This window comes from Nelusetta ayraudi, unplaced genomic scaffold, assembly GCF_046127955.1.
Source record: "Nelusetta ayraudi isolate G7.1 ecotype Tasmania unplaced genomic scaffold, CSIRO-AGI_Nayr_v1 ptg000042l, whole genome shotgun sequence".
NCBI classification, from domain to species: Eukaryota; Metazoa; Chordata; class Actinopteri; order Tetraodontiformes; family Monacanthidae; genus Nelusetta; species Nelusetta ayraudi.
Genome location: NW_027466092.1, coordinates 17,299,202 through 17,325,660, shown reverse-complemented (window position 1 = coordinate 17,325,660; position 26,459 = coordinate 17,299,202). Strand labels below are relative to the sequence as shown.

The following is a 26,459-nucleotide window of genomic DNA, read 5'->3' as shown; positions in this document are numbered from 1 at the left end:
AGTGATCATTCAGCTTATGATAATATTTTAGTATGAGCTAGAAACAAGGACAAGGCTTCTACTATTGCTTGCCAGTATTGTTCTGCATGTTTTGTAACTGAATAATCTAGCCCAAAACATTTTTTTTTTGGCCAAATTGAAAGTTCAAGAGTTTGAACAGCAAAAAAAAAGACATTTTATTTAAAATTTAAAAATTTCCTTTTAAACGAAATGCACTTTTACCTCAGAAAGTGTAACAGCCAATGGCTAGTTGTAACAACAGTGTGTTTTAATATTTTGCTTTAGAACAGTGAAGGTATCCACTGCCACGCTGAAAGCTTCCTTGTGCAGAAATTATTTTAAGAGAGAGTGAGTATATCTTTACACAAACAAAAACTGTGACAAACCATTTGTTCTCTTGTTGCTGTGAAACAAAAATGCTCCAAAAATATGTAGTGTTTATTAAAATTGTTGTCACTGAAACTTTAATGGAAACTTACTCCAGTGGCAAAATAAAAGAGAAGAAAATTGACAGAAACTATATTGACACAGGTAAAGACAAAAAAAACAACAACCCAGGAAACACAAAGAGCAAAATGTCACATGCAATAAACGACTGTTTTGTGCATGCCAACCTTCACTCCTGAAAGTCCTTCCTGCTGTTTGGCTGATCCTCAGTTTCTGAGCGATGCACAACGTTGCTGAGAGGACAACAAGGACGGCAGAAGCAGCAGGCTTCATCCTGACGCACCAACACACTCAAACTCTGCTTTAAATGGACCGCATCTGCATAACCATCTGTCCTAACACAGACCACATAACCGCTGCGGTGCAGTCTGAGGTCAGTGTGGTTAGAGAGCAGTGGGACACTTTCTTTTTAAAGTGAGCAGCTGAGGTGGAGAGAGAGCTGAGGTGGAGAGAGAGGGAGAGAGAGGGAGGGAGAGAGAGAGAGAGAGAGAGAGAGAGAGAGAGAGAGAGAGAGAGAGAGAGAGAGAGAGAGAGAGGGACAGAGAGAGAGAGAGAGAGACAGAGAGAGGGAGGGAGAGAGAGAGAGAGAGAGGGAGAGAGCCTTCAGTGTCGCCTCCCATCTCATCTTCACACATCCTGTTCAGTTCATTGATCCCAACAATGGGACAGACTTTACTGCTGCAGGTTAGATGGAACAAAAATATACTCATGTAAAAATGTACCAAACAGAAGAAATATATAAATATAAATATACATACATACATATGTATGGAGAAGGTCTCTCTCCCTTGAAGAGGTAGAAATCTAGATAATCTCTTCCTAAGGAGAGAACACTTCTATATACATTATCTTAACACACTTAACAGCCCTGTCAAATATGATCTGAAGTGCTTGTAACAGTTTTGTTGTATTGTACAAAAAATATAGATCAGTCAGTTTTTGTTTATGATGCTTATATGGGCTGATGTGCAAACCGATCTGTTTCTATAACTGTAAATATCTATATATTCTCCTGACTCATTTCTCACATTTTGTTGCAATTCAAAATAATTTTCTTTTTCCATTTGAAAAAAAATGTTATGTAAACTTTTTCTCTCTTCCCTCACATTTTGTCCTTCTGCTTGCATGTGGTTAGTAGCTGACGATTACCAGGTGTGTACCTGCTCCTCATCTATATCTACCACCCCTGTTGCCACCTCAGTGTGGCTTGACAAAGGCCGAGACGTTGTCGAAATAAAGTAATTGCATTTGGAGAGGGGCGTGTGGTTGTTTTCTTTTTTTTCCTTCTTGCGTTATCTTATGTGCCACCACCAGCACCTCCAAGGTTCTATGGTGTGCGTCCTCTTCAAACTTTATATGTTGAAGGAAACCCTCAAAAGTGATTCAGACCTGAAACCAGTCAAATAAAACACATCATCAGAGGCAGATTTGATTTTCTCTTTTATTTTGTCTCAAATCCAGATCAACAACATACAACATTCAGCGTCCTCAGTCAGCTGATGGGACAAAGAGGAGCGACTCGCTCAGCAAACGGCCCTTGGCTCCAAATACAAAAAGGAGAAACAAAGAGAGGTCACCGCCGTCCGCCAGCATGACATCGGAGGAATCACCCCTAACAACTCACACGTAGGAAGGGCAAAAGTGATATCACCGCCAAAAAGAAAGCATTTGAAATGCATCTACAACTAGAAAATATATTCTCACTTCATCGGAATCAATCTGAAAGAGCGTGTCTCATAAATAGCAAAACCACCCGTCTCCCACCCACCTCGCCGTTTGAACTCACGTGGCCCACTTCCGGTCCGCTCAGGCCCCCTTCCCACGGAACAGTGCACAAAGTGGTGATTTAAAGGACTGACAGTGTTTGTCATCAACTTCAGTAGCAGGAGACGTCGGCGATGAATCGGAGAACCAGGAGTTGTTTGGTACCTGAATTTCGCATCAACATTTGAGCTTGTTGGGGTTGATTAGTCCAAGCCCGTTTGGTCACAGTCAGCAAACCGATGCCCCTTCTGGCAATATAAGCAGGCACTGCTTTAAAGCCCACAGTCATCCCAGTTTCTTTATCTGCCAACGTTTGCGTGGACCAGAAACCTTTGCAGGGAACAAAATGTAAAGACTTTGTAGCACAGGGACCTATCAGCATCAGTCATCTGCGGATGGATCGTTAGAGCCGTCGCTGCTTCAAAGTGTTCAAAAGATTTGGTCTCCAGAAAAATAATAATAATAATAAAAAAAAAAACACTTAAACCAACCAGTGAACAGGAGATGTTTACTGCGACAAGCCCATGCAGTCATTGTCAATATTAGTGCCAGTCTGCGGTCCAGATGCAGTGTAGTGGTTTAACTGAAACACCAAATCTGAAAACTCAAGTTTGTTTAACCTCAGACTTTAATTTTCTTCAAAATGATCAAACCATTCGCCTCAGATAAAAGATGAACCATTTGTAAAGCAAAACACAACTAGAGGGGAAAAAAAGACAAACAGCTTCATGTTTTTCAGTGCTTTTCATGTTGTCTTGAGCCGGACTGACATCAACTTCCCGCTGAAGAAGTCTAGTCTCAAGTCCTTCGCTGATGATACTCCCTTCTAATTTTCCAAGACCTGGTGGACAGCCATCGTGGATGGACTGCGAACCGCTGGGAGGACTTGACCTCTGACTTCCGCTGAGTCTTTGAACGGCTGACAGGTAGAAAACCCCTGGAAGAGGAACACTGGTTGTGGTCAAAGGCCGCCAGATCCCAGTGACCAGTGGGCCAGTGACGGAGGTGAACGTGGCGAGCACCAGTTGATTCTAAAAGCACCTCTTGGCTGATAGAGATTCCGTAGCCAAACAATGGACGGGGCTTTATTATTATTTATTTGTTTGTTTATTTTATCAGAGACGGAGTGTCCAGCTGATAAAATGAGCTACATATTGTGCCTGCAATCCAAACAAAGCAGCGAGGAGATTCCGAGGAACGCTTTAGGGCTGGCGGGACTGACGGACTGCGGTATTCAGAGGGGAGCAGCGTTACTGTGAAAAATGACTTGCAAAGTAATTTATTATTGAAAATATAAGCTCTTGTGAGGTGAACGACTCCAGATCTCTTGAGATATCAGGTTGAGGCTTTGACTTGTGATTGTACAGGAAGAGGGTGGGAGTTTGGGGGGGGGGGCTGGAGGTTGTCAAAGAGACCTAAAATCAGCCGATGGAGCGGAATCTACCACAACGACTCAAATGTGTCGCTACAGTCGGACTGAAACAAAAGGAAAATAAGCTCTATTATTAATTAAATACCTGCGTCATTCTGAAATATCCTCAACTCTTTATACAATTTTCCATTATGAGAGTGGGAGGGGCTCTGACCAGGGAGGTTGTTCGATTGCCGCCGTCCTGAGTCGCGGCTCAACTTAATTTGGGCGAGACAGGTTTAAGGGAGGCGGGGGGGGGGGTGCTTGACCTCACCGTGCCAACGTCCCTCAGTCACTGTGGCAGAGAGGATGTGGGGGGAAGGGGAGGGGGGAGGGGCGGGGGCGGGGTGAGACCAACAGTTTGGTTTTATTTCTAATCAACTGGTTGGATTCCATCTTAATGAGTGCGTCTCTCTCTCTCTCTCTCTCTCTCTCTCTCTCTCTCCAAAAAACAACCAAAACATCACAGCAGCCTGCGAGGAGGCGAGGACGGGGGAGGGGTTGGGTGGCGGGGGGGTCCAACGTGTCGCAGCGAGAGAGGTCATCTGCTGCGCTGGGTGGGGGGTGGGGGTGGGCAGGGTCGTCCTCTAGCTGCGAGGCAGGCTGCACATCTCACAGTGCTCCGTGCCCGGCTGGTTCATGAAGGTGCAGTGAAGGCAGGACCACATGGCCGACGAGGAGGCGGGCACGGAGGGGCCGCCCATGGCGCCGTAGCCCTGAGAGCTGGAGGGCTGGCCGCCAACCGTACCTGGAGGGAGGGAGGGAGAGGACGCTGGTGAGCCATCCTCCCCCTTGGGATCTGATAGGTATTTCCCAGGAGGCGGGACGACTTACTGCACAGCTGCTCGATGGTGGCCCACTGCTCCGACTTCTTCCACGTCTGGGCCAGATCCTCGTTGGAGGTCCGCACTGCGTCCAGGAGCAGATCGATGCTGTCCTGCACCATCAAAGAAACAAGGGGGTGGAGTGAGAGGGGCAGCACAGGATTTTCCACACTTGTGGCTTTTAATATGCAGGGAAGGAATGAAAAAATGTACATCACTAAGTGGGTTTCAAACAAACGTACAAAGATAAAATGTTTGATGGATATTGGCAGGAATTTGTAAGGGATAAACAATGTGCTTTTAGTGGTTTTCTTTTTTTTCTTCTGTTTTTGTCTTCCCGGAGCTTTGATTAACTATTAAAAAAGGAAAACAGAAAGACCAAAAAAGGCGAAGACCGTCTTTGTTTTACAGCCGTCTGCTGTCGTCTCGTTAAATTCTTTGGTTTTATTAACTTCATCCTACACCTTTTTGAACATGGAGTGGTTACTTCTGTTGTTAAGGAGTTGTCTTGTCAACTGTTTTTATTCCCCTAAGCATTTGTACATATTTTCTTTTTTTTTTAAGCCATTTTGAATAAATAAAATGAAAATGCAGATTGAACGCTTTTAATACCATCAATGAGACAGTTTTACTCGAAGCTCGTTTCCCTTCTGCAGGAACACATGAAAGGTTCCTCTCTTCTATCTCAGGTTGGTTTTAGAGGGAGCTGCTGCTCTGAGGGCAGAGCAGCTCCAGTGCGTTTATCAGGTCTCCAGGGTCCGACTAAAGACACCCGCACACCTGTAACCACTTCTGGACCGGGAAAGAATGTGACCGGTTGAACATGTTGAGCCACACAAATGAAAACCAGGAGGGGAACGTTAAGCGGACGGACGGTGACGGCTTTGAAGCGGTGTCTCACCCTCAGAGGCATGACTTCATTGGTGACGAGGAAGAGCAGCAGATGGAAGTCTGACACGATGTCCAGGAATGCTGTAGAGCTGCACTGGGACAGGTACGTTGCTAAACTGTGGAAATTCTGCAGAATGGGGACAGGAGGAGGGAGAAACACACACACACACACACACACACACACACACACACACACACACACACACACACACACACACACACACACACACACACACACACACACACACACACACTTGATTAAGTACTTTCTGTGACCTCACCAGGTTTCTGGAATTTGGAGGTCCCACTAATTCTGTCACGCATGTGAAATATTGGCAGGCCAGAGGGGTCCCACCAACAAAACTGTGGCCGCAGACATTTGAAGTGACTGCCATGTTTCTATACGGTGCAAAACATCCGTAGACGGTTTACATTGATGCGTTCAGTCTGTGTAATGTTTCAGCTTTGAAAACAGAACACCGCTGAGACTCTGTCCTGCCACAGCGGCTCACATTGAAGTTAAGATAAACACCAGCTGATCCAAGTCACCTGCGTCTCTCCCAGGATGTCTCGGTTCTCAATGGGGAAGCGCTGTGTGGAGCAGAAGGTGTACTGTGGGTCCTTTGGAAAGGTGGTCGTTATCTGCGGTGGGAGGGGGGGTGGGGGGGGACATGGATACAGCAGAGGGATTAGTAGTGGATATCCATTACTGCTCTTGTGTGCATGACGTACAAGGAAAGAGTTTTCCGCATCCATCCTGTTTTGGGAACCAGATCCATATCTTCATCAAGGCCTTTAGGTCAGGGGCCACCGGGCTTGATATCAAGCAACAACTGACTGAACACGATAAGTCCGCACTCGGGCTGCAACGATTGGTTGAAGCGTTAACACATCAGGTGCAAACTCTGTGAAGCTCACCTAGCATTCCATGCTAGCACTCCGGCGATACACGAACACCTTCAACGCAGTTGCATCATCGCGCACCGCAGAGCGGATTTCACAAATAACGTGGAGGATAGGTACTTTGTAGTTATGTTTTAAATTACACGCTTCTGTTCAATTATCATCAGCCATCATCAGCATATGACCAAAGTACATAATACGGTTTTTCACACGGAGGGAAATCATGGAACAAGCTAGCTTCGCGAATGATAGTTCACTGAGGTAAATGCTACTTTATGGCAGTAATTAGTAAATGACAGTCTCTGTTGATACCAGCGCTTATACTGAATTGTAACACTCTTTCACTGACTACTTATCAACTGTGTATTTGAGGGCATATTAATTTAATAATTTAAATAGTAAGAAATATTTTTAAAGGTATACAAGGGGGTGGGGAGGACCGCTTGTGAAAACCAAACATCTAGAGAGTGAAAAGAACTCACGTCTATGATGAGGTACTCCACAGGGAGAGGCCGGGCTAAAAATGTGACATCGTTCCCAAATTTGTCTTTGTCCTTTGAGATGGAAGGAAGATGAAAACAGAAAGAGGGTCAAATGACAACATCCGGCTGAGCGGACTCCAAGCAGCCAGCCTCACTGGAATGTCTGGATGTACGGTCATCCTGACCCGATGTGTGAGGAGCGGCGGCTCTGCAGAAACATTCTGGGGCTCTCACCTTGTAGAAGACGTCCGGTACGTACTGCTCTGGGGTCGACTCTTTGGCAAAGCCCAACTCTGGAGCATCTTTGCAGGGCAGTAAACACTCGTCTCTGACCAGAGCCATGCACTGATTGGACACCTGGTAGCTCTCAAAGTGCACCTGGTTGTCTGGGCCGCCTGCACACAAACACACAGCCAAACACGTTGTCCTTTACTGTAGGTTTAACAGTAAGTTAATACAACTATGCAGAAAGACAGGCAACAGGACAGCTTGCTAGATATAAGCACCAACACCCCCTAGTGGATATAGGTGGGAATGCAAGCTGATTTGCTAAGGTACCATTATTTTTTCCTTAGCTTTAAAAAACCAAAACATTGATAGTTCACATACAACCATTCTGACAACTAGAGGGCAGCATTGTGTGCTACTGTGCTTTTACCCGTCACAGGAAGGCACAGTTGTGTAAAAGTATCCTGATAAGTGCAATTCCAAACAAATGATGCAATGACGGGACCGTAACAGCAGCACATTAGCCGTAAGCTACACGCTGTGTATATGTGCCTCAGTGAGAGAGTAGGAAAAATACAACTATGAAGCACCAAGAAGCAATGGCAGGCAGCAGTGAGGAGACTTACACATAAAGTTACTGTGAATGCGAGTCCAACAGGAAACAACCAAAATACTTTTCCTTTATGTAATGCATAAACAAGATTCCAACCATTTGGATTGGACGCTCCATGTGGCACTGTTCATTTGGTTGAGGAGTCTTTACAACTCAAACCAGCCACAGTTGTCACTTTTAGAATTTAGAACTCAAGCTTTTAAAATCCAAACTGTTTCAGTCATGAAATTCAATGGGCTATTTTGTCCTTAATCATCTGGTAGTGGTTTCAGCTAATACGCCAAACTCATTTCACAGTCAGCCAAAGCACCAAACCCAAAGTTGCAGAGAGATTCTATAATACAATGCAAGTTGCCAACTTCCTGTTGGATCAGTCAGGAGGTTCACTGGCTGATTTGTTGGTCTTGATGACAACAATTCAATTTTGGTGTCTTGAAGGTTAAGTTAAACCAGCTGGCTGGCACCAGGTTACCAAAGGTCAGTCCAGTCGTCTTGTTTTAACTTCCAAGACTACGAAGACCTGGACGATTGAGAACCTTCTCAGACACACAGTCATCATGTAGCAGCAATATAAACACGGCTGAAAAGTGACAGTGATGCTCCAGAATTGCTTAATTTGAAACCAGCTTATGTTGTGACCTGTAACTTATGCACTATAACAACAACAACAACAAAAAAAACCTACCTGTTGCCAGTACAGTCACAAACTTGGAGCCAAAATTGCCGTCCCGAGAGAGTCTGCATGGGTTTGAATGAAGGTTCTGGAAATAGCCGGCTGTGATGCACTCTTCTGCGCTCATGTAGTATGAATCCTGACAGAGACAAGGGCCAGTAGTGAACATGACAGGAAGCAGCAGGTTCAGTGAGATGATGATGATGATGATGATGATGATGATGATGGCGGAGCCGCATCCTCACCTTGTTTCTGGTGTAGCGGACAGTTCCTATCCTCGTGTCTTCTGACAGCAGGTCCGAAAAGATCCAGCCCACCTGAACGTCAAAGACAGGTCATGAGACGCTGACGAATGAGGTTTCAGTGGAGAAAGCAAACTAAGCAACGACTGCACACCTTGCAGAGACCCAGCTTGGCAGCGATTTCATCTACAGCTGCTGCTTTAGGGTCATCTACCAGTTCCAGGCTGTTCTGAGTGGCGTTCTGCAACATCACAGGCAAAACCACGTTACTGACAACGACGAGCTGAACTGTGAGTTCCACCGGCGGACTCAGGGAATTAGTCCATCTGTGAATTTAGTTAGAAGCAGGCGGTTCACCTGTGGAGGCTCGTAGATGGCGGCGACCTCGGCTCTGATGCCCAGCGGGATGTCTTTGTGCTCGGTGAACCTGCCGTACAAGTAGCCCATCCTCTGACTGCCCGTCTTCCTCCAGAAGTCCAGGAAGCGGTCGGCAATGGTGTGGTTCTCAAACATGATGTTGTCCACGTGTCTGTATTTCTGGGGGGGGGACAGCCAAGGACAGGGTCTGTGATAAGCTTTGAATCACCATCAGACTGAAAACAGAGCGCCGGCTCTGTGGCGGCCGCACCTGTCGGTTGAGCGTGATGGCGCTGGGCTGACACTTGGTGCAGATCCCCTCCGGCCAGGGAGGATGGCCCTCGCAGCCCGACTTGATTTTACAGCTGATGTTCTCCAAAGCTGCAAACTTCCCTCTGGAGGAAATCAACAATTAAATAAAAATTGCACTCGTATTTTTATTTTTAAATTTCAGGTCTTTAAAAAAAAAAAAAAAAGCGCTGAAGCTACTTCTTACTTGTCAGCTCCACCGGTCAGCTTGCGAAGGTATGCGTGGAATGACATGTGCTTCACTGGTGGGTCAAGGTGGTTCAGGTAGTCTTCATCAAAAGGCTGGAAATAAAATGTTCATGAAAAAAACAATTCGCTGACAAGCCGACTGCTTTCAAAAGACAAGACGGAGTAAATGGTCCTACCTCTAGCGGTACACAGTGCACGCATTTTCCCAGGGCACCGTGGCGACATCTGAAAGAATAAAAATAAATGGTACAATCTCTAAAGCAAGGTTTTTAATGCGGCGGATTGTGGCAGGTCCGTCTCTCACAGCTGAGGGTCTTTGTTCCGGTAGATCTTGCCGTCCTGCTTGGCCAGATACTGGTCGATCTCATCCTCCTGGACCTGAGGCGCTGACAGCGAGCGCGGGATGGACGAGGACGAGGACGTGGATGCGGAGGCGGAGGGGGACGAGAGCGATGAAGATGAGTGCGGGCCAGTGGTGTCCATCACGTCCCCCGAGGAGGAGGGGGATCCTGAAGGGAAGAGAAACAGCATGTCGCCATGCCTACCAAAGACACGAAGATGAGAAGATAGTTTTGCACAGCCGCGATTAAAGGGACAGTTCAACATTTGCGGCTGCTCGTCCACTGCCGCAATCCCTCTGTACACATGAGCAGGTTCATTATCCTTTAGGCTTTCAGATCTGGGTGGCAGAGATGAAGGCGGCTCAAATTGTGACCTGCGTATTCACCAGGTCAGGAAGTGATGATGTCATACTAAGGGACAGAGTTGTTTACCAGGCAAATGCATAGTCTGAACAACATTCCAGACAAACCTGCTGGGCAGTGATTTCAATAACGCTCTAAACATGGAGAACTTTGAGGTGGACGACGACGACGACGGTTTCTTTACTAACCAAGAATCAGAAACGTACTTCTTTAAGGCAAAAAACAAGTGGCTGTGAACCCAAGTAACTACACCACTGTCTGATCTGCGCACTGTGTATCCAGAGCAGTTTTCAGTATTTGCTCTATGTGTCCTAATGTAACATTATTCTATATCTTCATTTCATGGCACATTGAATGTGCACGTCACAACTTCTCCCCGAGATTATTTTGTAGTTGTTGGATTGTGTATTTGATCTGGTGTCTCTGAAGCCTCAGATCTCAGATCTATAGGGACCATAGGGACCGTGGCAACAGGCCAGTTTGCCAAGATGTTGAACTATGTCTGTGAAACAAAATTCTAATCAAAATGACTTTTTGGTAGACTTCAGTGTGCAAACACATTTTTATTTGTCAGTGTGCTAACACATCTTTTTATGGAGTCCATTTTTCATCCAAGTGCCAGTTTTTACATAGAAACATCCAGGTCCACTACTCTGGGTATTTTATTTCAAAGATACAAATCGTAACAGACGATCGACAGTTGAACAGAGTGATGAGGTTTGCATGTGTGTGTATTTGAGGGAGTGACTCCCAGTCTCGGCGCTCTTGGCGACCTTCACCTACTTGATTTTCAAAAGGCTCAGAGCTTTGTTCTGCGAGAGGACCTCTCCGGTCTTGTTGCGGTTCAGGTACACAGAGAAGCCGTTGGAGCTGAAGCCAAACTCTTGGCCGACCTGAAACGAAAACATCAGAAGGTGAGGCCGACGCTGGGTGGATCAAAATAGACACCATCAAGAATCAACCTCAGCTAATTACTGGCACATGAAACCTGTGCTTGAGTTCAAGGAGCAGCAGATTAACAACAAGTCTGTTGACATGGAACAGATGCCTCTTAAAGTGAACACTAAGTGATTATTGGGTGAAAGACAGCTGAATTTAAAAGATCACATCCGTCAATCATCGTGAAGCATCGAGCAGGTCGTCCCAGCAATCCCTCAGTGATATGTTTTCAGGGGTCTTTCAACGTTTTTAGAAGAAGTAAGAACCTTAATACACTAAAACACCTTTAGAATCTCAAACAGTATTACATATTATTACAGTACAGAGCCGTTTCCCGTTGGGTTGCATGAGGAAAACCACCGCACGGTTTTGTCTGTGTTCCGTCTCAGCTGCAGCACTTGCAGCATCTGCCGCCAGGTTTTACTTTCTCTCAGTCAGCGGGGATGAAACCTGCCCCTGCCATTGATCTGCAGGCATTCAGACTGTTCTGCAAGCATTCAGCTTTAAAACAGATCAATCCATTTTTAATGAGGGGCAGCGCCGCTCTACTGTGACCGGCTGGCTCCAGAATGGGCCCATTTTAAGTTCTTGTGATTACGAGGCATTTATGCAGAAGGCTTCAGAAAAGACATGCAAATAGCATGAAACATGCCGCAAATTATGAAACGGGCTAAAGAGCAGAACAAATGAAATGTTTTCGACTGGACCACTACCAGTGACAGACCTTAAAATAGAACTAAACAGACTTCCAGATGTTAGAATTTGGTGTTGGCGGCAGGTTACAGATGCACATTGAAACACTGCCAATGTGGGTTGTACTTTATGCTATTTGCATGCGTTTTAGCATGTGTTTTCTAACGATGTGTGCATTGAGCTCTGTCTTGGCCACCGCATATTTGGGATGACTCGTGTGCGACTTTTGTGTTTCTAAATAAATCTGAAGCTTTATATGTTTAAATTCTGGGAAAATGTGGGACACTTGGTTTATATTTGCTCAGCCATAAGACCCATAAGACAGCTACTGATAGCAGTTGTATCAAGAAATGGACGATGCAGAATAATCAGCGGTGCCTAAAAACAAATGCATTTCCAGTGTGAGGTAAGCAGGAGCAGCGCAGTGATGCAGGGGTTTGTGCACTGATGAATTACGGAACACATATGAAAGACACAGGGGAGAACAGTTCTATGTAGGCTTACAGTTTGTGTGTGTGTCTTATTTACAATGTTGCGTATGTTTGAGTCGTCCTATTACCTTCTTCAAAAAAGCAGCCGCCGTTTCCCTCTTGGTGGCAGGAATCTTCCTCATCCCATCTGGGGACTGCACCCTGATGATCTACAATCAAACAATGAAGCCTTTGCATGATTTACCAGAGATCAAATAAGTGGACGGGTTGGGCTAATACATGAGGTTTTTACCTAGCGTTAGCATTTTCATTTTATACATCTTTCTCCATTGAAAAGCATGACAACAGCTCTTTCAACCCCTCAATTTCACCCCCAACTATCATAGCGCTGTCAGTAACTTGACAACAATGACAGTGCAGAAAAGTGACGTTAGCTCGCCAGCCGAAACTTTTCAGTATATAGTTTTGTGATGTCAAAACGAAGCTTAAATCGTGACACGCAAAACGTGAAATGACGTGAAAGATGTGGCAGTGTAGGACGACTTGGTACACCACACTTATCACATACTACATTCAAACCACAGCAGCCTGGTCTCAACCGTGACATATAGCTTCGGTCAGGCTAATGCTTGGCTAATGAGCCGAAATAACACTATAAAAATAACCCTTCCCGATGTTCCCTTAGTGTTGTTGCTAGCCATTGAGAGCACCCTTTATTTAGTACCCTCTCTGCGAGCCAAAGAGCTCAGACAAGCCGGTTAACTAAACGGGCCCAACTCACTCTTGGCTAATGATAACAAGCGAACGTTAGCTGCAAAGCTAATTCTGCTGCCTCATCACTCCGGACTTCGGTTAACAAGCTAGCTCTACCGTTAGCCGAGTGGTTCACCTGCCGCGGCTGCGACAAGTATTTCGTGTACTTACAATGTTATCTGCCATGTTGTTCGGGTGAAGCTCTCTCTTTAGAAATCACCGCCCTAGCAGATAATACGAATTAACTTAGCGTAACTATCTGTCAGCGAAACTCCATCACACAGCCAACAACTCAATCACCGGGTGTTACACGCATTAGTGTTCGAACGACTGGTCCTACACAGAATTAATCACGGCTGAAACAATGCGATTTTTCTCGAATTGCCACGTTCCACGATTGTTTTTTCCTTTTCTTTTTTTCTTGTGGATTATGCGAGCTACATTGAAGAAAATCAGATATCGAGTGGGTGGAAGAAGTCAAAACAGTCTAAAGTTCGAGTTGAAATTAGATGAAAAAAAAAATCTATGGAATTGAAGGGATTAAAGTCATAGTGGTTCAAAGATGACTGTTTTTTTTTTTTTGTAAATGAAGTTCAAAGCGGATGTAAATAGCCCTCAAATTTCTCTGCACCCCAAATATGTACACATTATTTCACATATCCCCAACCCTTTGTGATCAATTGTTTAAGATGTCGCAATATGCAAAAACTAAACTAAACTAATTTATAAAATAAATTAATTGAATCTACATTTCCTGTCAATAGATTGCATCCTATGATATTGAACTTTCAAGAACTCCTAAATGCTTAAGGATTGCTGATTTATTTCATGGAACTTTTAAAATAATCCCACTAACCAATATTACACATTATTATTTCATGTTCTCAAATGCTTTAGTCACAAATTGTTTTGAAATGCCGCAGTGGTTAGCGCTGCCGCCTCACAGCAAAAAGGTTGTGGGTTCGATTCTGGGCCTGGGACCTTTCTGTATGGAGTTTGCATGTTCCCCCTGTGTCTGCGTGGGTTCTCTCCGGGTTCTCCGGCTTCCTCCCACACTCCAAAAGCATGCATGTGAGGTCAATTGAACGCTCTAAATTGTCCGTAGGTGTGTGTGTGAGAGTGGTTGTTTGTTTCTATGTGGCCCTGCGATGAACTGGCGACTTGTCCAGGGTGTCCCCTGCCTTCACCCTAAGACAGCTGGGAGAGGCTCCAGCAGACCCCCGTGACCCTGAGCTCGGGACTAAGCGGTTATGGAAAATGAATGAATGAATGAATGTTACATCTATGAAGCAACTTGTGTTTAACTTTGTTGCACTTATTTATATGAATGTGATCATATTTAATGAGATGATAACAAATAAATCTCCATTAGTGTCTTATTTTTCTCTTTTTATTGTTTTATTTTTGTCCTTGTCCTGTAGTGGGGTCAAAGCTCAGTTGAATATCTTTTCAGAGCTGAACATACTCTAAACCAGGCCCTCCACTCACCCCTCTGATACCCCTTGCACCAGTTTAGTCAACATGAGTTTAAAAAAACCAAAAACCTTTCCATCAACATCTTTGTATCACCAGGGGGAAACATGACTGACTTGTATGGCAATTAAAGCAAAATTGAAAACAGTCAATAAGGATGGATCTGTTGTGTACAGAGGAAGTAGAGGAGGAGTTTAAATTAAAGAGTGAATGATAAATGATGATAGATAATAAACGACACGATGAATGGACAACAAAGTACAACATGAAAAAAATGTAAAATCTACTACAAAAGATGGCTAAAATATTGACAGACATGAACACACAGGTTGTGTGAAAGCATGAGAAACAAACATGCAAAGATCAAACACGTATTTTCATTTCCATAATATGATACAAGGGACATGTACAAAGCAGAGGAGATACGTAACTAATATCTGGACACTTTCCTATTTTCTGTTAATTGTTTTTTTTCCTTTTTGCTTTTTTGCTTCCCGCAGACAGAACTTGTGAAGATGCACCACAATTATCCAGATTGTGATTACAGTTACAAATTTGCAGTGCAAGGAGTGTAGTGGGGAAAGAGGGAATAGCTGATGGATGTCCTGGTGTCCAGTCTCTACAGAATTCTGGTTTTGTGTTTTTATTCATTCGGCACCCTCAAGATGACAAATCAGGGTGTTGCAGCACGTGAAACGGGAGCCCACCCATTCCACGGGTCTGTAACTTACTCATACTGAGGCTTCCTTTCAGTTACAGGTTTTTCCACGAGAGATAAAAAGATGAGTAGAGGAGAAAAGAAGAGAGGAGGAGGGACAGTAAGAGAGACATATGATGCTGAGAGACACAGTGCAGGTCTACCAGTGCGATGAGATCCTAAACATGAGCAGGTGCATTTCAGCAGCAGAGTCAGAAGAAGAATCCAGTAAAAGATGGACAGAAGTTTTTTTGTTTTGTTTTTTTCTGGATTAATATCCATGTTTTTCCATTTTTGTACTTGTCTTAGGTCATTTTTTCACAACTGGTCTGAATTAAAGTCCCATTCGAGAGCTGGAAGACGGCACCTGAGGCAGATGGTTCTGACATTGCCTGTAGTCAGTGCAAGACCAGATGGGGGCGCTGTTGAGGCTCAGATGATGCCGTACTGGGCCAGCTCGTGCAGCTCCAAGTGATTGAAGGCCTCCCAGGGGCAAATGACAGTGATGTCTAGAAAAAAAAACACAGCAAGCACTCAGACTGCTGCACTAATCAGAAATGAAACACACGAGGAAACCTGAGGCAAACTCACCTGTGCCTAAGCCCTCCATTCCAGGGATGTCATCACCAAATCTGCCAGCAGGATCACAAACAATAAGGGTCACAAACAAGAACTATCAATGGGGTCTAAGACTGTGAAGTGAGCACCGAGCGACCCAGAACTCACCCCTGGACTCCCTTCTTTGGCGGCTTGCTCTTAAACTGACGGGTCTGCCTCTGCTTGAACTTGGGGGGCCCCTTTCGAGGGGTGGCGGGTCCTCCGCTGACCCGCGTGGCCGACTTGATCTCAGCTTTGGGCTCGAGGTTCATTGCAAGCAGGTAACGTTGTGTATGACCTCACAGGAGCGTGGTCGTCGTGGTGCAATCTTAGAAGCTGAGAGAAGACAAAAATCAGCAAAGCTGACGCATCGTCGACAGAAAAAGAGACACTTTTCACCCGTTTAGTCAGAACACGGTCTGACCCAAGATGCTCAATCTGACCATGAAAGTGACGCCGGTGTCGGCCTGCAGCCTCTGTCACCTCTGTCTGACATTACAGCCGCTAAGCCTCTTACTGGCCTGACGAGCCGCATGCAGCATTCTTTTTTTTCCACCTTCAGTTGAGCGTCTAAGACGCACCGCCTCTGCCGCTGCGTTCTACCAGGTTGACCCAATTTGTCCACCGTAATCCTTGGCTCAAGTTAATAAGTGCTACCCCTCTCTGTATTTCAAGCTGGCTGTCCTGGCGTAATCTTGTTAGAGCAAGGACAAAACAACGCAAACTGCTGAGCCGACGCTGAAGGTCTGAGTGATCAATCCACTCAGAGCGTCCTGCCCGCGGTGACAGTCATGGCCCAGTGCTAATGAGCTGGCTGTGTTTGATTAGTGTGGAGTTATCAGACCAGGCTTGTACTATGCATGTAATCTTCTCCATAAAGAAAGTTGTATTCCAAAATATCCATAAAAAAAACCAACCAAGTAAGAATCTGAACTAAATGACAGTTGATTAGGAATTCAGAATATTTTTCACTCAAATATATATATAAAAAAAACAAGCATTATATGACAATCAATTTTAATTTGTTAATCATTATTAAAGTTTAATCTCTATATTTGTGCAAAAAACTGGAGACAAGATTTTTCTTTTTTTCTCAAAACAAATGAGAAATAATTTCTTTGGTATTTTTTCCAAATACAATTTAGTCGTGAAGCTGCTTGTGTTGTGTAACACTATTAAATTACCAGAACAAGTGGCAAAACTTTTTTTTTCAAAATAAATCTAACTTAAATTAGTATAAGATTAAATGTGCCTCTCTTTGCGAACCCCAGGGTCACAAGAAACACCTCCAAATATGGAATAAATATCAAATGATCAAATTGATCTTTGTTTTCGTTCAAATTGAGTTTTACTTACCGGCTATGCTGCTGGGAGGATGGCCTGACTGTTGCGTGCGTGAGTGCAGTCCTGCTATGCCCAGTGGATGAGAGGAGGTTAGGCTTGCTGTGGGGGCCACATGTTGCTGGGGGCCCTTCTTATACGTGGACCAAGATTACCATCTTTACCTCACATCACCCTCCCATCCTCACTCCCCCCCTCAGTGGTGAACACCTCACACGTGCAACATGAGACCGTCCATGTTCCATTGCTGTCACGTGACAATAATATGACAGCCGTGTATGTGTCGTTGAATCTTTTCCCTAAAGAATAATAAGAAAAAAACTGTAAGGAAATAGGGGCTCTAGGACCCGAGCAAGGCCAACATGATGCAGCACACAGATTAAGGATTGCAGCACACATTGCAGCAGAAACAAAATATTGGGCATGCAGCACAATTAAAGCAACAACAATTTACTTGTGCGTGGTAAACTGCGTGAAATCAAAAGATATACTGAGGAAATTTACAAGACGTATTTCCATATTTACAGCACAGTGGAGTGACATTTGTATTGCACGTGAGAAAATGTTCCACACCACTCATGGGACTATATACTAGAGCAAGCACATGCATGGTGTTGCACAGGAAAAGAACAGTGCCGACGCAGAACCTCACCTCAGTTACTAGAACTGCAAATCAGAAGAGAAATTGTTTGCTAATTTCAGATCTACACAATGATAAACAAGCTATCATATTATATAAAAATAAGGCAAATATTTTTTTTCAACCCCATACAAACACGTACACACCCTTGTGATTTAAAAATGTGTTTAAAGATTTTCTGCCTGTAAAACCTCCAGACAGTGGACACCTGTTGCTAACGCCAGTATTTTTTTTCCACCTTGCTGAATCTTGTTGTTGACATGCATGAGAGGAAGAATTTACTTTTTGGCATCCTTTGGGGGGGTGTCCACTTCATTTGCCAGAGAGCAATAAGCTCAAGGCAGGAAGGCGCACGTGCTTGGCTCTCAGCTTTATAATCACACTTATGTGTATAAATTAATCGAGGGGATGAGGATGTATTAGTCTCAGAAATACTGTCATTTACGTTTGTACTTTTGTTTTAATCTATATAAGTTACATTTTGCAGTTGTTTTGTCTTTTTACTGTTTGCATGTATGAGATAAATTTTGGTGAGGTAGTTGTGTCCTTTTTAAATGCTGTAACTCTAGAACACCTCAGCTTTTTAGCAAATAAAATATATAATCACAGTTTTTTTTGGCTTTACTATTTTATGTTAAATAAAGCCTTTTTTTGCATTAAAGGTTATCCTTTGTATTGATACACATCTGCAGAAATTGTGCCGTATGGAAAGTAATAGCAGGGCCAGAAAGTTGAATTTGGGTTGACTCTGAGTTATTGTTGACATTGTATTACCTCCTTCTACTACGCCTCTTCCTGACACAAAACTAACTTCGAAAAGCAGAGCATATAGATGGAAAGAATGTTGCTGTTTTTTAAAAATACAATGTAGTTATCAATATTTCTAATCTTTTAAGTTTTTTGAAAACTAAGCACGTATGCGAGGCAAGAAAAGCATATAAATGACTGCATCAGTGATACGTTTTCAGTATCAGGGACCTTTTCTGCCATTCACAATTAGTTTAACATAGCAGCACATGTGCACAGCAATGCATTTAAGACTTTGAGTATCCCAACTTTAGTTTGAGTAAACCCAACTTTAGTTTATTACTAAAGTTGGGTTTCAGCAGCATAATAGCAGCATATTAGTATGTGCTGGCATGACAGAAAGTGACATGCTGTGGTGACAGCACTAATCTGTCTCCATTTTTTTTCCATCACGTCACTGGCGTCCTGCATATGATCACATCATAATCCCCCGCGTAACCTTGCTCGGAGAATATCTGCATGCTGCAGCCGGCCACTGGCATGCAGTGTATCCCTGTTATCCCTGTTGCAGGCTGAGGCTTACTCAACTGGGCAGATCAGGATTGGCAGCCAACAGATACGCACACATAAAGTCCTCACATGAGACCCAGCTGACCCACAGACGTCAAGCTGACATCTGAGCATTATCTGCTACTTTTCTTCTGACATCATTAGGCAGATTGTGGAGGTGAGACACGTAGAGATCAATTAAATGAGGTTGTGCTTTTTGTCAGCCTGAAATCTCCTGAAGTTTTTGCATGTAGCAGTTCTTCGTCCCTCGTCACAGTATCAGTAGTGTACACTGTAAAAAAAGTGACAAGTTAACTTTTTGGTCTCTATTCAAATTTAGCGTTGGATTTAAATTTTTTTTTTTTTTTACAGCATAGTGTTTCGACACCCTGTACTGTAGATGGTTGACAGCCAGACATATAGTATTGGGTAGTATTTGATGTTAAAAGATTACCTTTCTGAACGTTAGACGCTGCTTGTTTGCTGCTTGTTTTTTTTAAAAGCTGTGATGTCATGGAAAAATTACAAAACCAATGGCACCATTGTCATTGTCCAAGTACGGACGGAATATTGAAGAAAGGAGGATTTCCCCCCAAATGATTTCTTAAGTAGAAGCTAGTATATGTTGAAGCTAGTATATGTTGTATAGTTATTGACGTGGAGTGGGAAGTGTAATATTGCACATAGCTCCTTTATGATACATCAAAGTTAAATTTGCATGTACAATTGTGTATTGAGCCCCATAACTATGTATCAAGTAACAACGCTTTTACAAATTTAAGGCATTTATTTGCTTTGAAATGCGACTAGCATAGGGAGCAAATGCACTAAATTCAAAATGAACAAAGATTTATTGCACAATCACAACAGATTTACTAATCTGTCACAAACACCTGGAAAAAAAAGGAATGATGCATGTGGGTCAGGCACAGAATAGTTACTTGTCTACATATATACAGTATGGGACATTTATGTATAGACAGGATTTTGAGTTTGTACTATCACTGTTGTTGTAATTGAAACTCAATATATATTGTGTATAAGGGGAAATCTTATTAAACTGCCGAAGGTAGATTTTGCTTTCTCCTCAATAACTCTAGATCTGGACGTTGTCATACAACCTGGAAGAAATGGCATTGGCCTCAAAATCTCTGTTGTCCTTCTCTGACAATTTAAAGTCAAGTTTCATCTGTGGAATCCACTCAATAAAACCACCATTTGATAGAGATGTTTTTCATTCTCTCCTGTTGAACGGCCTGGACATGGTCTTGAACACAGTCCTGAACGAACTTATGACACCAGACTTGTTTTCTGTTGCTGTGAGATTTTTTGTCAGAGCCCTGATTATATCCCGGTAAATTTGTTCTTCTTGCAGCATCAGATTGATTCGGATGACGTCGATGGAGCCCATTTCCTCAAACAAATCCCTCAACACGGCCCTGATGATCCTGTTGATGATGAGACCATTTGCCCTGAAAGAAATGTCTCGTCCGGACATCTCTAGCATCAGCATCTCCTTCAGCTTGGAGATGATGGCCTTGATGACGTCTAGAGGGATGTAAACACACAGTCCGTCCAGAATGTGACTGACCAGCCCCGAAACCAACAGGTGGCACAGTTTCTCCTTCCTGTTGTCCTCCTGAGGCGGTATCTCCACCGGAGCCACCACGACTTCTTCGACGACGGCAGGCTGGACAACGATGGAGAGGGGTGCTTCATCAAACACTGGTATGTAAGTTTTGTTCTCCACCAGTGAGAAGTCCTCTGTTACAGCTGCTGCCATATTGATCTCCCTCAGGGCCAGACTGGCAGAGTCCATCCTGGTCTTGTGCTGCTGGCCCTGCTGGTTGAGCCAGTCCCATGTTTGCTTCATGAAAAAATCCAGCTCATTCCAGATCTCGTCTGTGTCTTGCACTGCCTGGCCTGGCAGCTGGAAGCGTCGGAGGAGGATGTCGCACAGTTGTTTACGGGCCATTTCTTGGTCGCCTGTCTCAATGTCACTCAGTGTCAACTCGGCTTGGTCCTTTGGGATCATGGAATCCAGCGATAGATCCCCAGCGTCAAATAGCTGCTGCAGTGAGGAATATTGTTTGAGCTCTGTGGGACTCTTACTCTTTAGCCTTGACACGAATCGAAGGATGGACTCTTTGAAAAATCTATGAACAAACAGTGTTGTCATCCATCTGTTTACTAATCTACTTGTCACATCATCCGCCTTTGGCTCAGTCACCATCCCAGTTCTGTCAGTTTTGAGCAGAGATGATCCAACTATCTCTGCACTGGTCCGATTGGACACCCTCTCTATATCCAGGGAGATGCTGGCTATTAATTCATCATATTCCTCCTCAGTAAAGGTATTTTGACTAAAAATTCTTAAAGAATTCATGTGTTCATTTAAGACTTCCTTCAGGGAGCCAGTCAGAATGTCCCTTGTGATATCTTTGGCTGCATCAATATCTTCTTCATTGAAACGACTATTGGAAACAATCCGGGTGGATTCCACTTCATCAAAATAAGTGATTGCTGTCACACCTGGTACCTCAAAGTCCTGATCCTCTTCCTTTTCAACCACCTTTTCCTGTTTAATAAGTATAATTTTACTCTGCTGGGTTTTCTTCATCTTGCAGCAGGTTGAGCGGATTATCTCCATTGCTTTTGCCACTATTTGCTTCAGCCTGCTGGGTTGAGGATTGATGATCACCGGGTCTCTTTCTTTGTCCGTCTGCACTGTGTAGAGATTTGAGTTGATCTGTTCTGTGATCTCTTCCGCCATAAGCCAGTTCATCTCCTCTGTGTTTTCAGTTCGAGTGTATTCAGGATCACCTATAGCCTCACTCAATGTGTTCGGAATAACATCTCCCAGGGATTCCAGAACTTGCTTCTCTGACACAGCAAGTTCCGGCACATCAGGTCTGTCTGGTGACCGAGGAGCGTCATCTGTCTCCTCAATCCTCTGTTTGATGGCCTCAAAAATGAATTTTGCAATGATGGTAATTATTTCAACACAGAGATCTGTAACAATTCTCCTTACTGTGTCATCAACTGTTTCTGAGTCAAGCATAAAGCCTCGCAACTCCTTCAGCTCATTGACAAACGGTCTGAAGACAGGAAGTAGAATCTCAGTTGTGGTCAGTTCAAGGTTCCAGTTCATATTCTCATCTTTGCTTGGTGAAGTCATGATGTTTATTATATTGACTACAGGTTGCAGTTGTTGTACTGGCTTGAACTACTGAAGTTTTGGTTTTGCCACCCCACTGAAATGCTTATACTACCACTAATGGGACTTCCTTCTGAAACAACCTAATGTGTTGTTCAAAGAACAACACAAAAAGTATCTAAAAATCTCTTTTATAAATTAAACATTAAAAGATTAAAGACAACCTTGATCATGCTTTGATATAGATGCTCCTTTTATGTTACCCTTTAGTCAGCCATTTGATACCAACTCTGTTGGTAGCAGCTTGGAGGAGCCCGTGAGGTAGTGGTTGAAACTAGAAAAAAGGAAGTGAAGACAAAAAGGCAACAAAGGTTTCAGGACAGTTTGGGGCAGTTTAGGAGGCAAATAGAATCAGAATAGAGTAGAATAGTAATTCCATGTGCTGTTAATCACGCATTCATTTTTAATCATCCAGTTTAACGTGTCAAAGAAATATGATGGTGAATATGGTCAAAGTGGTCTGGCCATGAGCAACAAAAGTTCCTATCATTTGCTTATCACCTGTGTTAATACTTGAGGGAAAAACAAAGCACAATAATAAAAAAAAATAAGTGTTTTAAATTTTCAATATGTTTGTAATTTCATTTCAACATTGAACATACGCACAGGGTATCTGGCACATACCAATAAACTTGAAATTATTTCAACATACTTTAGGGATCTACTGGAATTTAAAATAGCACAAGAAATAATTTACGTTTATTATTGGATAGAGAGAGGGATGTCCCTAGCTATTTAGGGACACTAAATAAGAAACAATATTTTACTAGAATAAACCTTATAATGATGTGCAGTTAGTTTTGGAGTGATTAAAATAATAATCAAATTATGAAATTTCAGAAAATGTGTAAAAAAATGTAATAAGTACGAGCAGGGACGTAACTGTCAGAAAATGTATTTTGTTGCCATCTGCATGTTCCGGTTTATTTTGGGGAGCCTCGTTTTCCCTACGTCCTTCTCTTTTCCCTGCCCTTGTTGAGTAAACCCAAAGCTTTTTTAATCAGGGTCTTGTTTTCATTGCGTAATTCAGCACAAACCTGCCCCTTTATGTCTTGCCAGGTCTCTGTTACTCTTATGTACAAGCTCTCGCTTGTCTTTCTGTCAGCCTTCTGTGATATTTTGCTCGAACATGGCTTCTTGCCTGCTCCCAGTCATTTTCTTCTGCATTCCTGTGTACCGACTGCCGCCTCCTGGATTAAATAGCTTCTTACCTGGACTTTGTACCCTCAACTAATTTTTCCCATTCTGCATCTGGGTGTTGCTTGCCTTGAAACTGCTCATGCTACAAGGCCTTTTCCTTTAAACATTTTTTTGTGTGATCGAAAATGTCCTTGTTTTTTCTGTCATGTAGTCATATAATTTCATCTAGGAGCTTTCACTGAGGTGTAAATTCTCGCCAAATTACCTCTTTACCGCAGTATGTTGTCATACTGCAAAAGTACACACACACACACACACACACGCACACACACACACACACACAAACACACACTCCTCCCTAACTCCCGCCCCGTTGTTATGTAACCCAACACACACAGTCATGGTGTGCCCAAATCGTGAGCTCTGTTCCTCTCGTACAGACCTGCAAAACCTTGTCCTGCTTTTCAGAGATTGAAGGTAGGTTTCAACTTTCCCATCAACACTTTAAGACACTGTGCATGCAGTAGTACATACGTTTGAAAGACTAAGTAACTGTTCAACAGTTGTGCAGAGAAGAAACAGGAAACGTGGTTTAGGCCCTGTACCTCAGGGAGCCCCCCTTCAAGCTACTGCTTGCTCTGGACCTGGTATCCATTGAACCATAAACAGTTTTGTTACAGTTTAGACATTTTGGGACACACATGAAACTCCCTAATTTTATCGACCACAGGTTCTGATACACAGAATAATGCTTTCTAAAAGACTTAAGTACATTTAAACTGGATAAGACATGTAACAAAGGATCATATGAATGTAGAATGACATATTTTAGTATTGTGTAATGCTTTTGTAGTGTCAGTGGGAAGGCTTAATTTTAATTTGTCTCAGGAAAAAAGCTTTCTCTTTCTCTGGTAAAAGCTTAACATACACTGCACAAAATAATACATTAATAAAAGTGTCTACTTACAGTACAATAAATGTAATTTGGTTTTCCTACCCTTAGAACGGTTCTCGCGCAGTTAGCTGCCTGACAGTGCTTTAAATATGAAACGCGCTGTCAGGTGGGCTTCCTTAAAAAAATGTACACACTGGACCTTTAAGCAATGAAAAAGAACATGCAGATAGCTGTCACCACATTTTCATTGACATCAAGCTTGTGTGTCTCTCATTGTTAGAGTGAATCCTCAGGGACCATGTCTGGTGTCTTGTTTGCTGTTGCGTTTGTTGCCGCATCCCTCATGACAAGCCCAGTGGTGAGTGGCGGCAAGATTCTGGTGTTCCCTTTGGACGGCAGCCACTGGCTCAACATGAACCTGCTCATCCGGGGACTCCACGCCAGGGGCCACGAGGTCACGGTGGTTCGCTCTTCCACCAGCTGGTACATCACGGAACAGGCACCACATTACCGCTCAATTACCATCACCCAGCCGGAAACCGCCCAACTGGAGGACCAAGACTTCTTCAACACGCTCCTGGTCAGGATGCTGGCCTTGCAGAGACAGGGGGGGTTTGTGCCGAGCATTATGAACTTCTACTGGGAAATGGTCGGTTCTTTGGCCCAAATACACGAAGATGCCTGTCTGATGGTGGAAAGGATATTTGAAAACAAGACTCTAATGCAGAACCTCCACGACACTCAGTTTGATTTGGTTCTGATAGACCCAGGAATAGCTGTGGGAGTGCTGGTGGCTCATGAGCTAAAGCTGCCAACTGTTTACAATGTAAGATGGATCACCAGCGGAGAGGGACATTTTATGGTAGCACCATCACCAACATCCTATGTGCCAGTACCAGGACATAACATATCTGATAAGATGGACTTTGGACAGAGGGTCAAGAATACGCTTTTCTATCTCTTCAACACATTCATTGATATCATTATAATATCCCCTCCTTACAATAGATTGGTAGAAAGGTATTTTGGTCCTGACGTTGATTTTTACCACCTCCTACAAGGTGCAGACATCTGGCTCATGCGTGTGGACTTTATCTTTGAATTCCCGAGACCCACCATGCCAAATGTTGTCTACATTGGTGGTTTTCAGTGCAAGCCATCGGAGCCTCTGTCATCAGAACTGGAGGAGTTTGTTCAAAGTTCAGGGGAGCATGGGTTCATTGTGATGTCTCTTGGTAGCCTGGTGAAGAGCCTACCATTGGAAATCACATCTGAAATTGCAGCCGCGTTTAGCCAAATTCCTCAAAAAGTCATATGGAGGTATGATGGCGAGCGACCAAACAACTTGGGCAACAACACTCTTTTAGTAAAGTGGCTGCCCCAAAACGACCTCCTGGGTCATCCAAAGGTCAGAGCCTTTGTGTCCCATTGTGGAACAAATGGGATCTACGAGTCCATCTACCACGGAGTGCCAATTATAGGCATACCGCTCCTATTTGACCAGTTTGAGAATGTTTTAAGACTGGAGGTGCGAGGAGCTGCTAAGGTAGTGGACGCAGTCCAGATCACCAGCCAGAGTTTCTTGGAGGCAGTACAAGAGGTTCTTCACAATCCGTCTTACAGAAGCAACATGAAACGTCTGTCTGCTCTCCATCGCGACACGCCGGTGCCTCCTCTGGAGACGGCTTTATTCTGGATTGAGTATGTCATGAGGCACAAAGGGGCTTCGCATTTACGAACCGAGTCTTTTAAGATGCCCTGGTATTCCTATAACTCTGTGGACGTTTTCTGTTTCCTGGTAGCTGTGTTGTTAATGCTGACAGCCTTCACAGTGGGACTGATAAGGTACCTTTGCTTGAGAATGTGCAGCAAAAGAAAATCCAAGCAGGAATAGTATAGCACTACATGTAGTTTTACTTTCACAGATTTGATACATTCACGTCCAAAATTAGGACTGGCAACGTCACCTGTGGTAGTATCAGAAGTTTTTGGTATTATTGCTTTATTTTTGTAATTAATCATGACTTTATTTGTTAACTAAACACAATACAATAATTCTCCAATTCTGTCAGAATATTACATCATTGTACTTTACTCACAAAACAAAAAACAAATTGATAATGCATACAGAAATGATTTGTTATGTGTTATGGATGTGTGAGCAACATTTTTATGGTCCGCTCTTCAAAAGGAAAAAAATTAAATAAATCCTATTTCTAGGCGTATGTCGCCACTGGTTTTATTTTTCTTTAACAGACTGAAGACTGTATACTTTACTTTTAAGTACAATTGTTCCATTGTTTGATAATG

At 43.5% G+C, this 26,459-nt stretch overlaps 2 protein-coding genes and 1 pseudogene across 2 annotated transcripts; 1 reads left to right on the top strand and 2 right to left on the bottom strand.

Moving 5' to 3' along the window:
- Positions 1–1,874: 1,874 nt before the first annotated feature.
- Positions 1,875–13,250, bottom strand: nploc4 (NPL4 homolog, ubiquitin recognition factor). Its single transcript, XM_076035054.1, has 17 exons — positions 13,025–13,250; positions 12,229–12,309; positions 10,821–10,930; positions 9,638–9,874; positions 9,510–9,558; positions 9,332–9,426; positions 9,107–9,230; positions 8,836–9,015; positions 8,633–8,719; positions 8,482–8,553; positions 8,249–8,375; positions 6,957–7,117; positions 6,723–6,794; positions 5,887–5,979; positions 5,348–5,464; positions 4,457–4,559; positions 1,875–4,370 (listed from the first exon to the last, which is right to left on the bottom strand). Exons 1-17 carry the CDS (start codon positions 13,037–13,039, stop codon positions 4,210–4,212), a joined length of 1,884 nt encoding a protein of 627 aa, XP_075891169.1. The 5' UTR covers positions 13,040–13,250; the 3' UTR covers positions 1,875–4,209.
- A 979-nt stretch (positions 13,251–14,229) lies between these two features.
- pde6gb (phosphodiesterase 6G, cGMP-specific, rod, gamma, paralog b) lies at positions 14,230–17,084 on the bottom strand. Its single transcript, XM_076035053.1, has 4 exons — positions 16,977–17,084; positions 15,750–15,956; positions 15,615–15,655; positions 14,230–15,532 (listed from the first exon to the last, which is right to left on the bottom strand). The coding sequence occupies exons 2-4, from the start codon at positions 15,890–15,892 to the stop codon at positions 15,456–15,458; spliced, it is 261 nt and encodes an 86-aa protein (XP_075891168.1). The 5' UTR covers positions 15,893–15,956; positions 16,977–17,084; the 3' UTR covers positions 14,230–15,455.
- Positions 17,085–23,575: 6,491 nt separating this feature from the next.
- LOC142893984 (UDP-glucuronosyltransferase 1A5 pseudogene) lies at positions 23,576–26,263 on the top strand (annotated as a pseudogene).
- Positions 26,264–26,459: the final 196 nt, after the last annotated feature.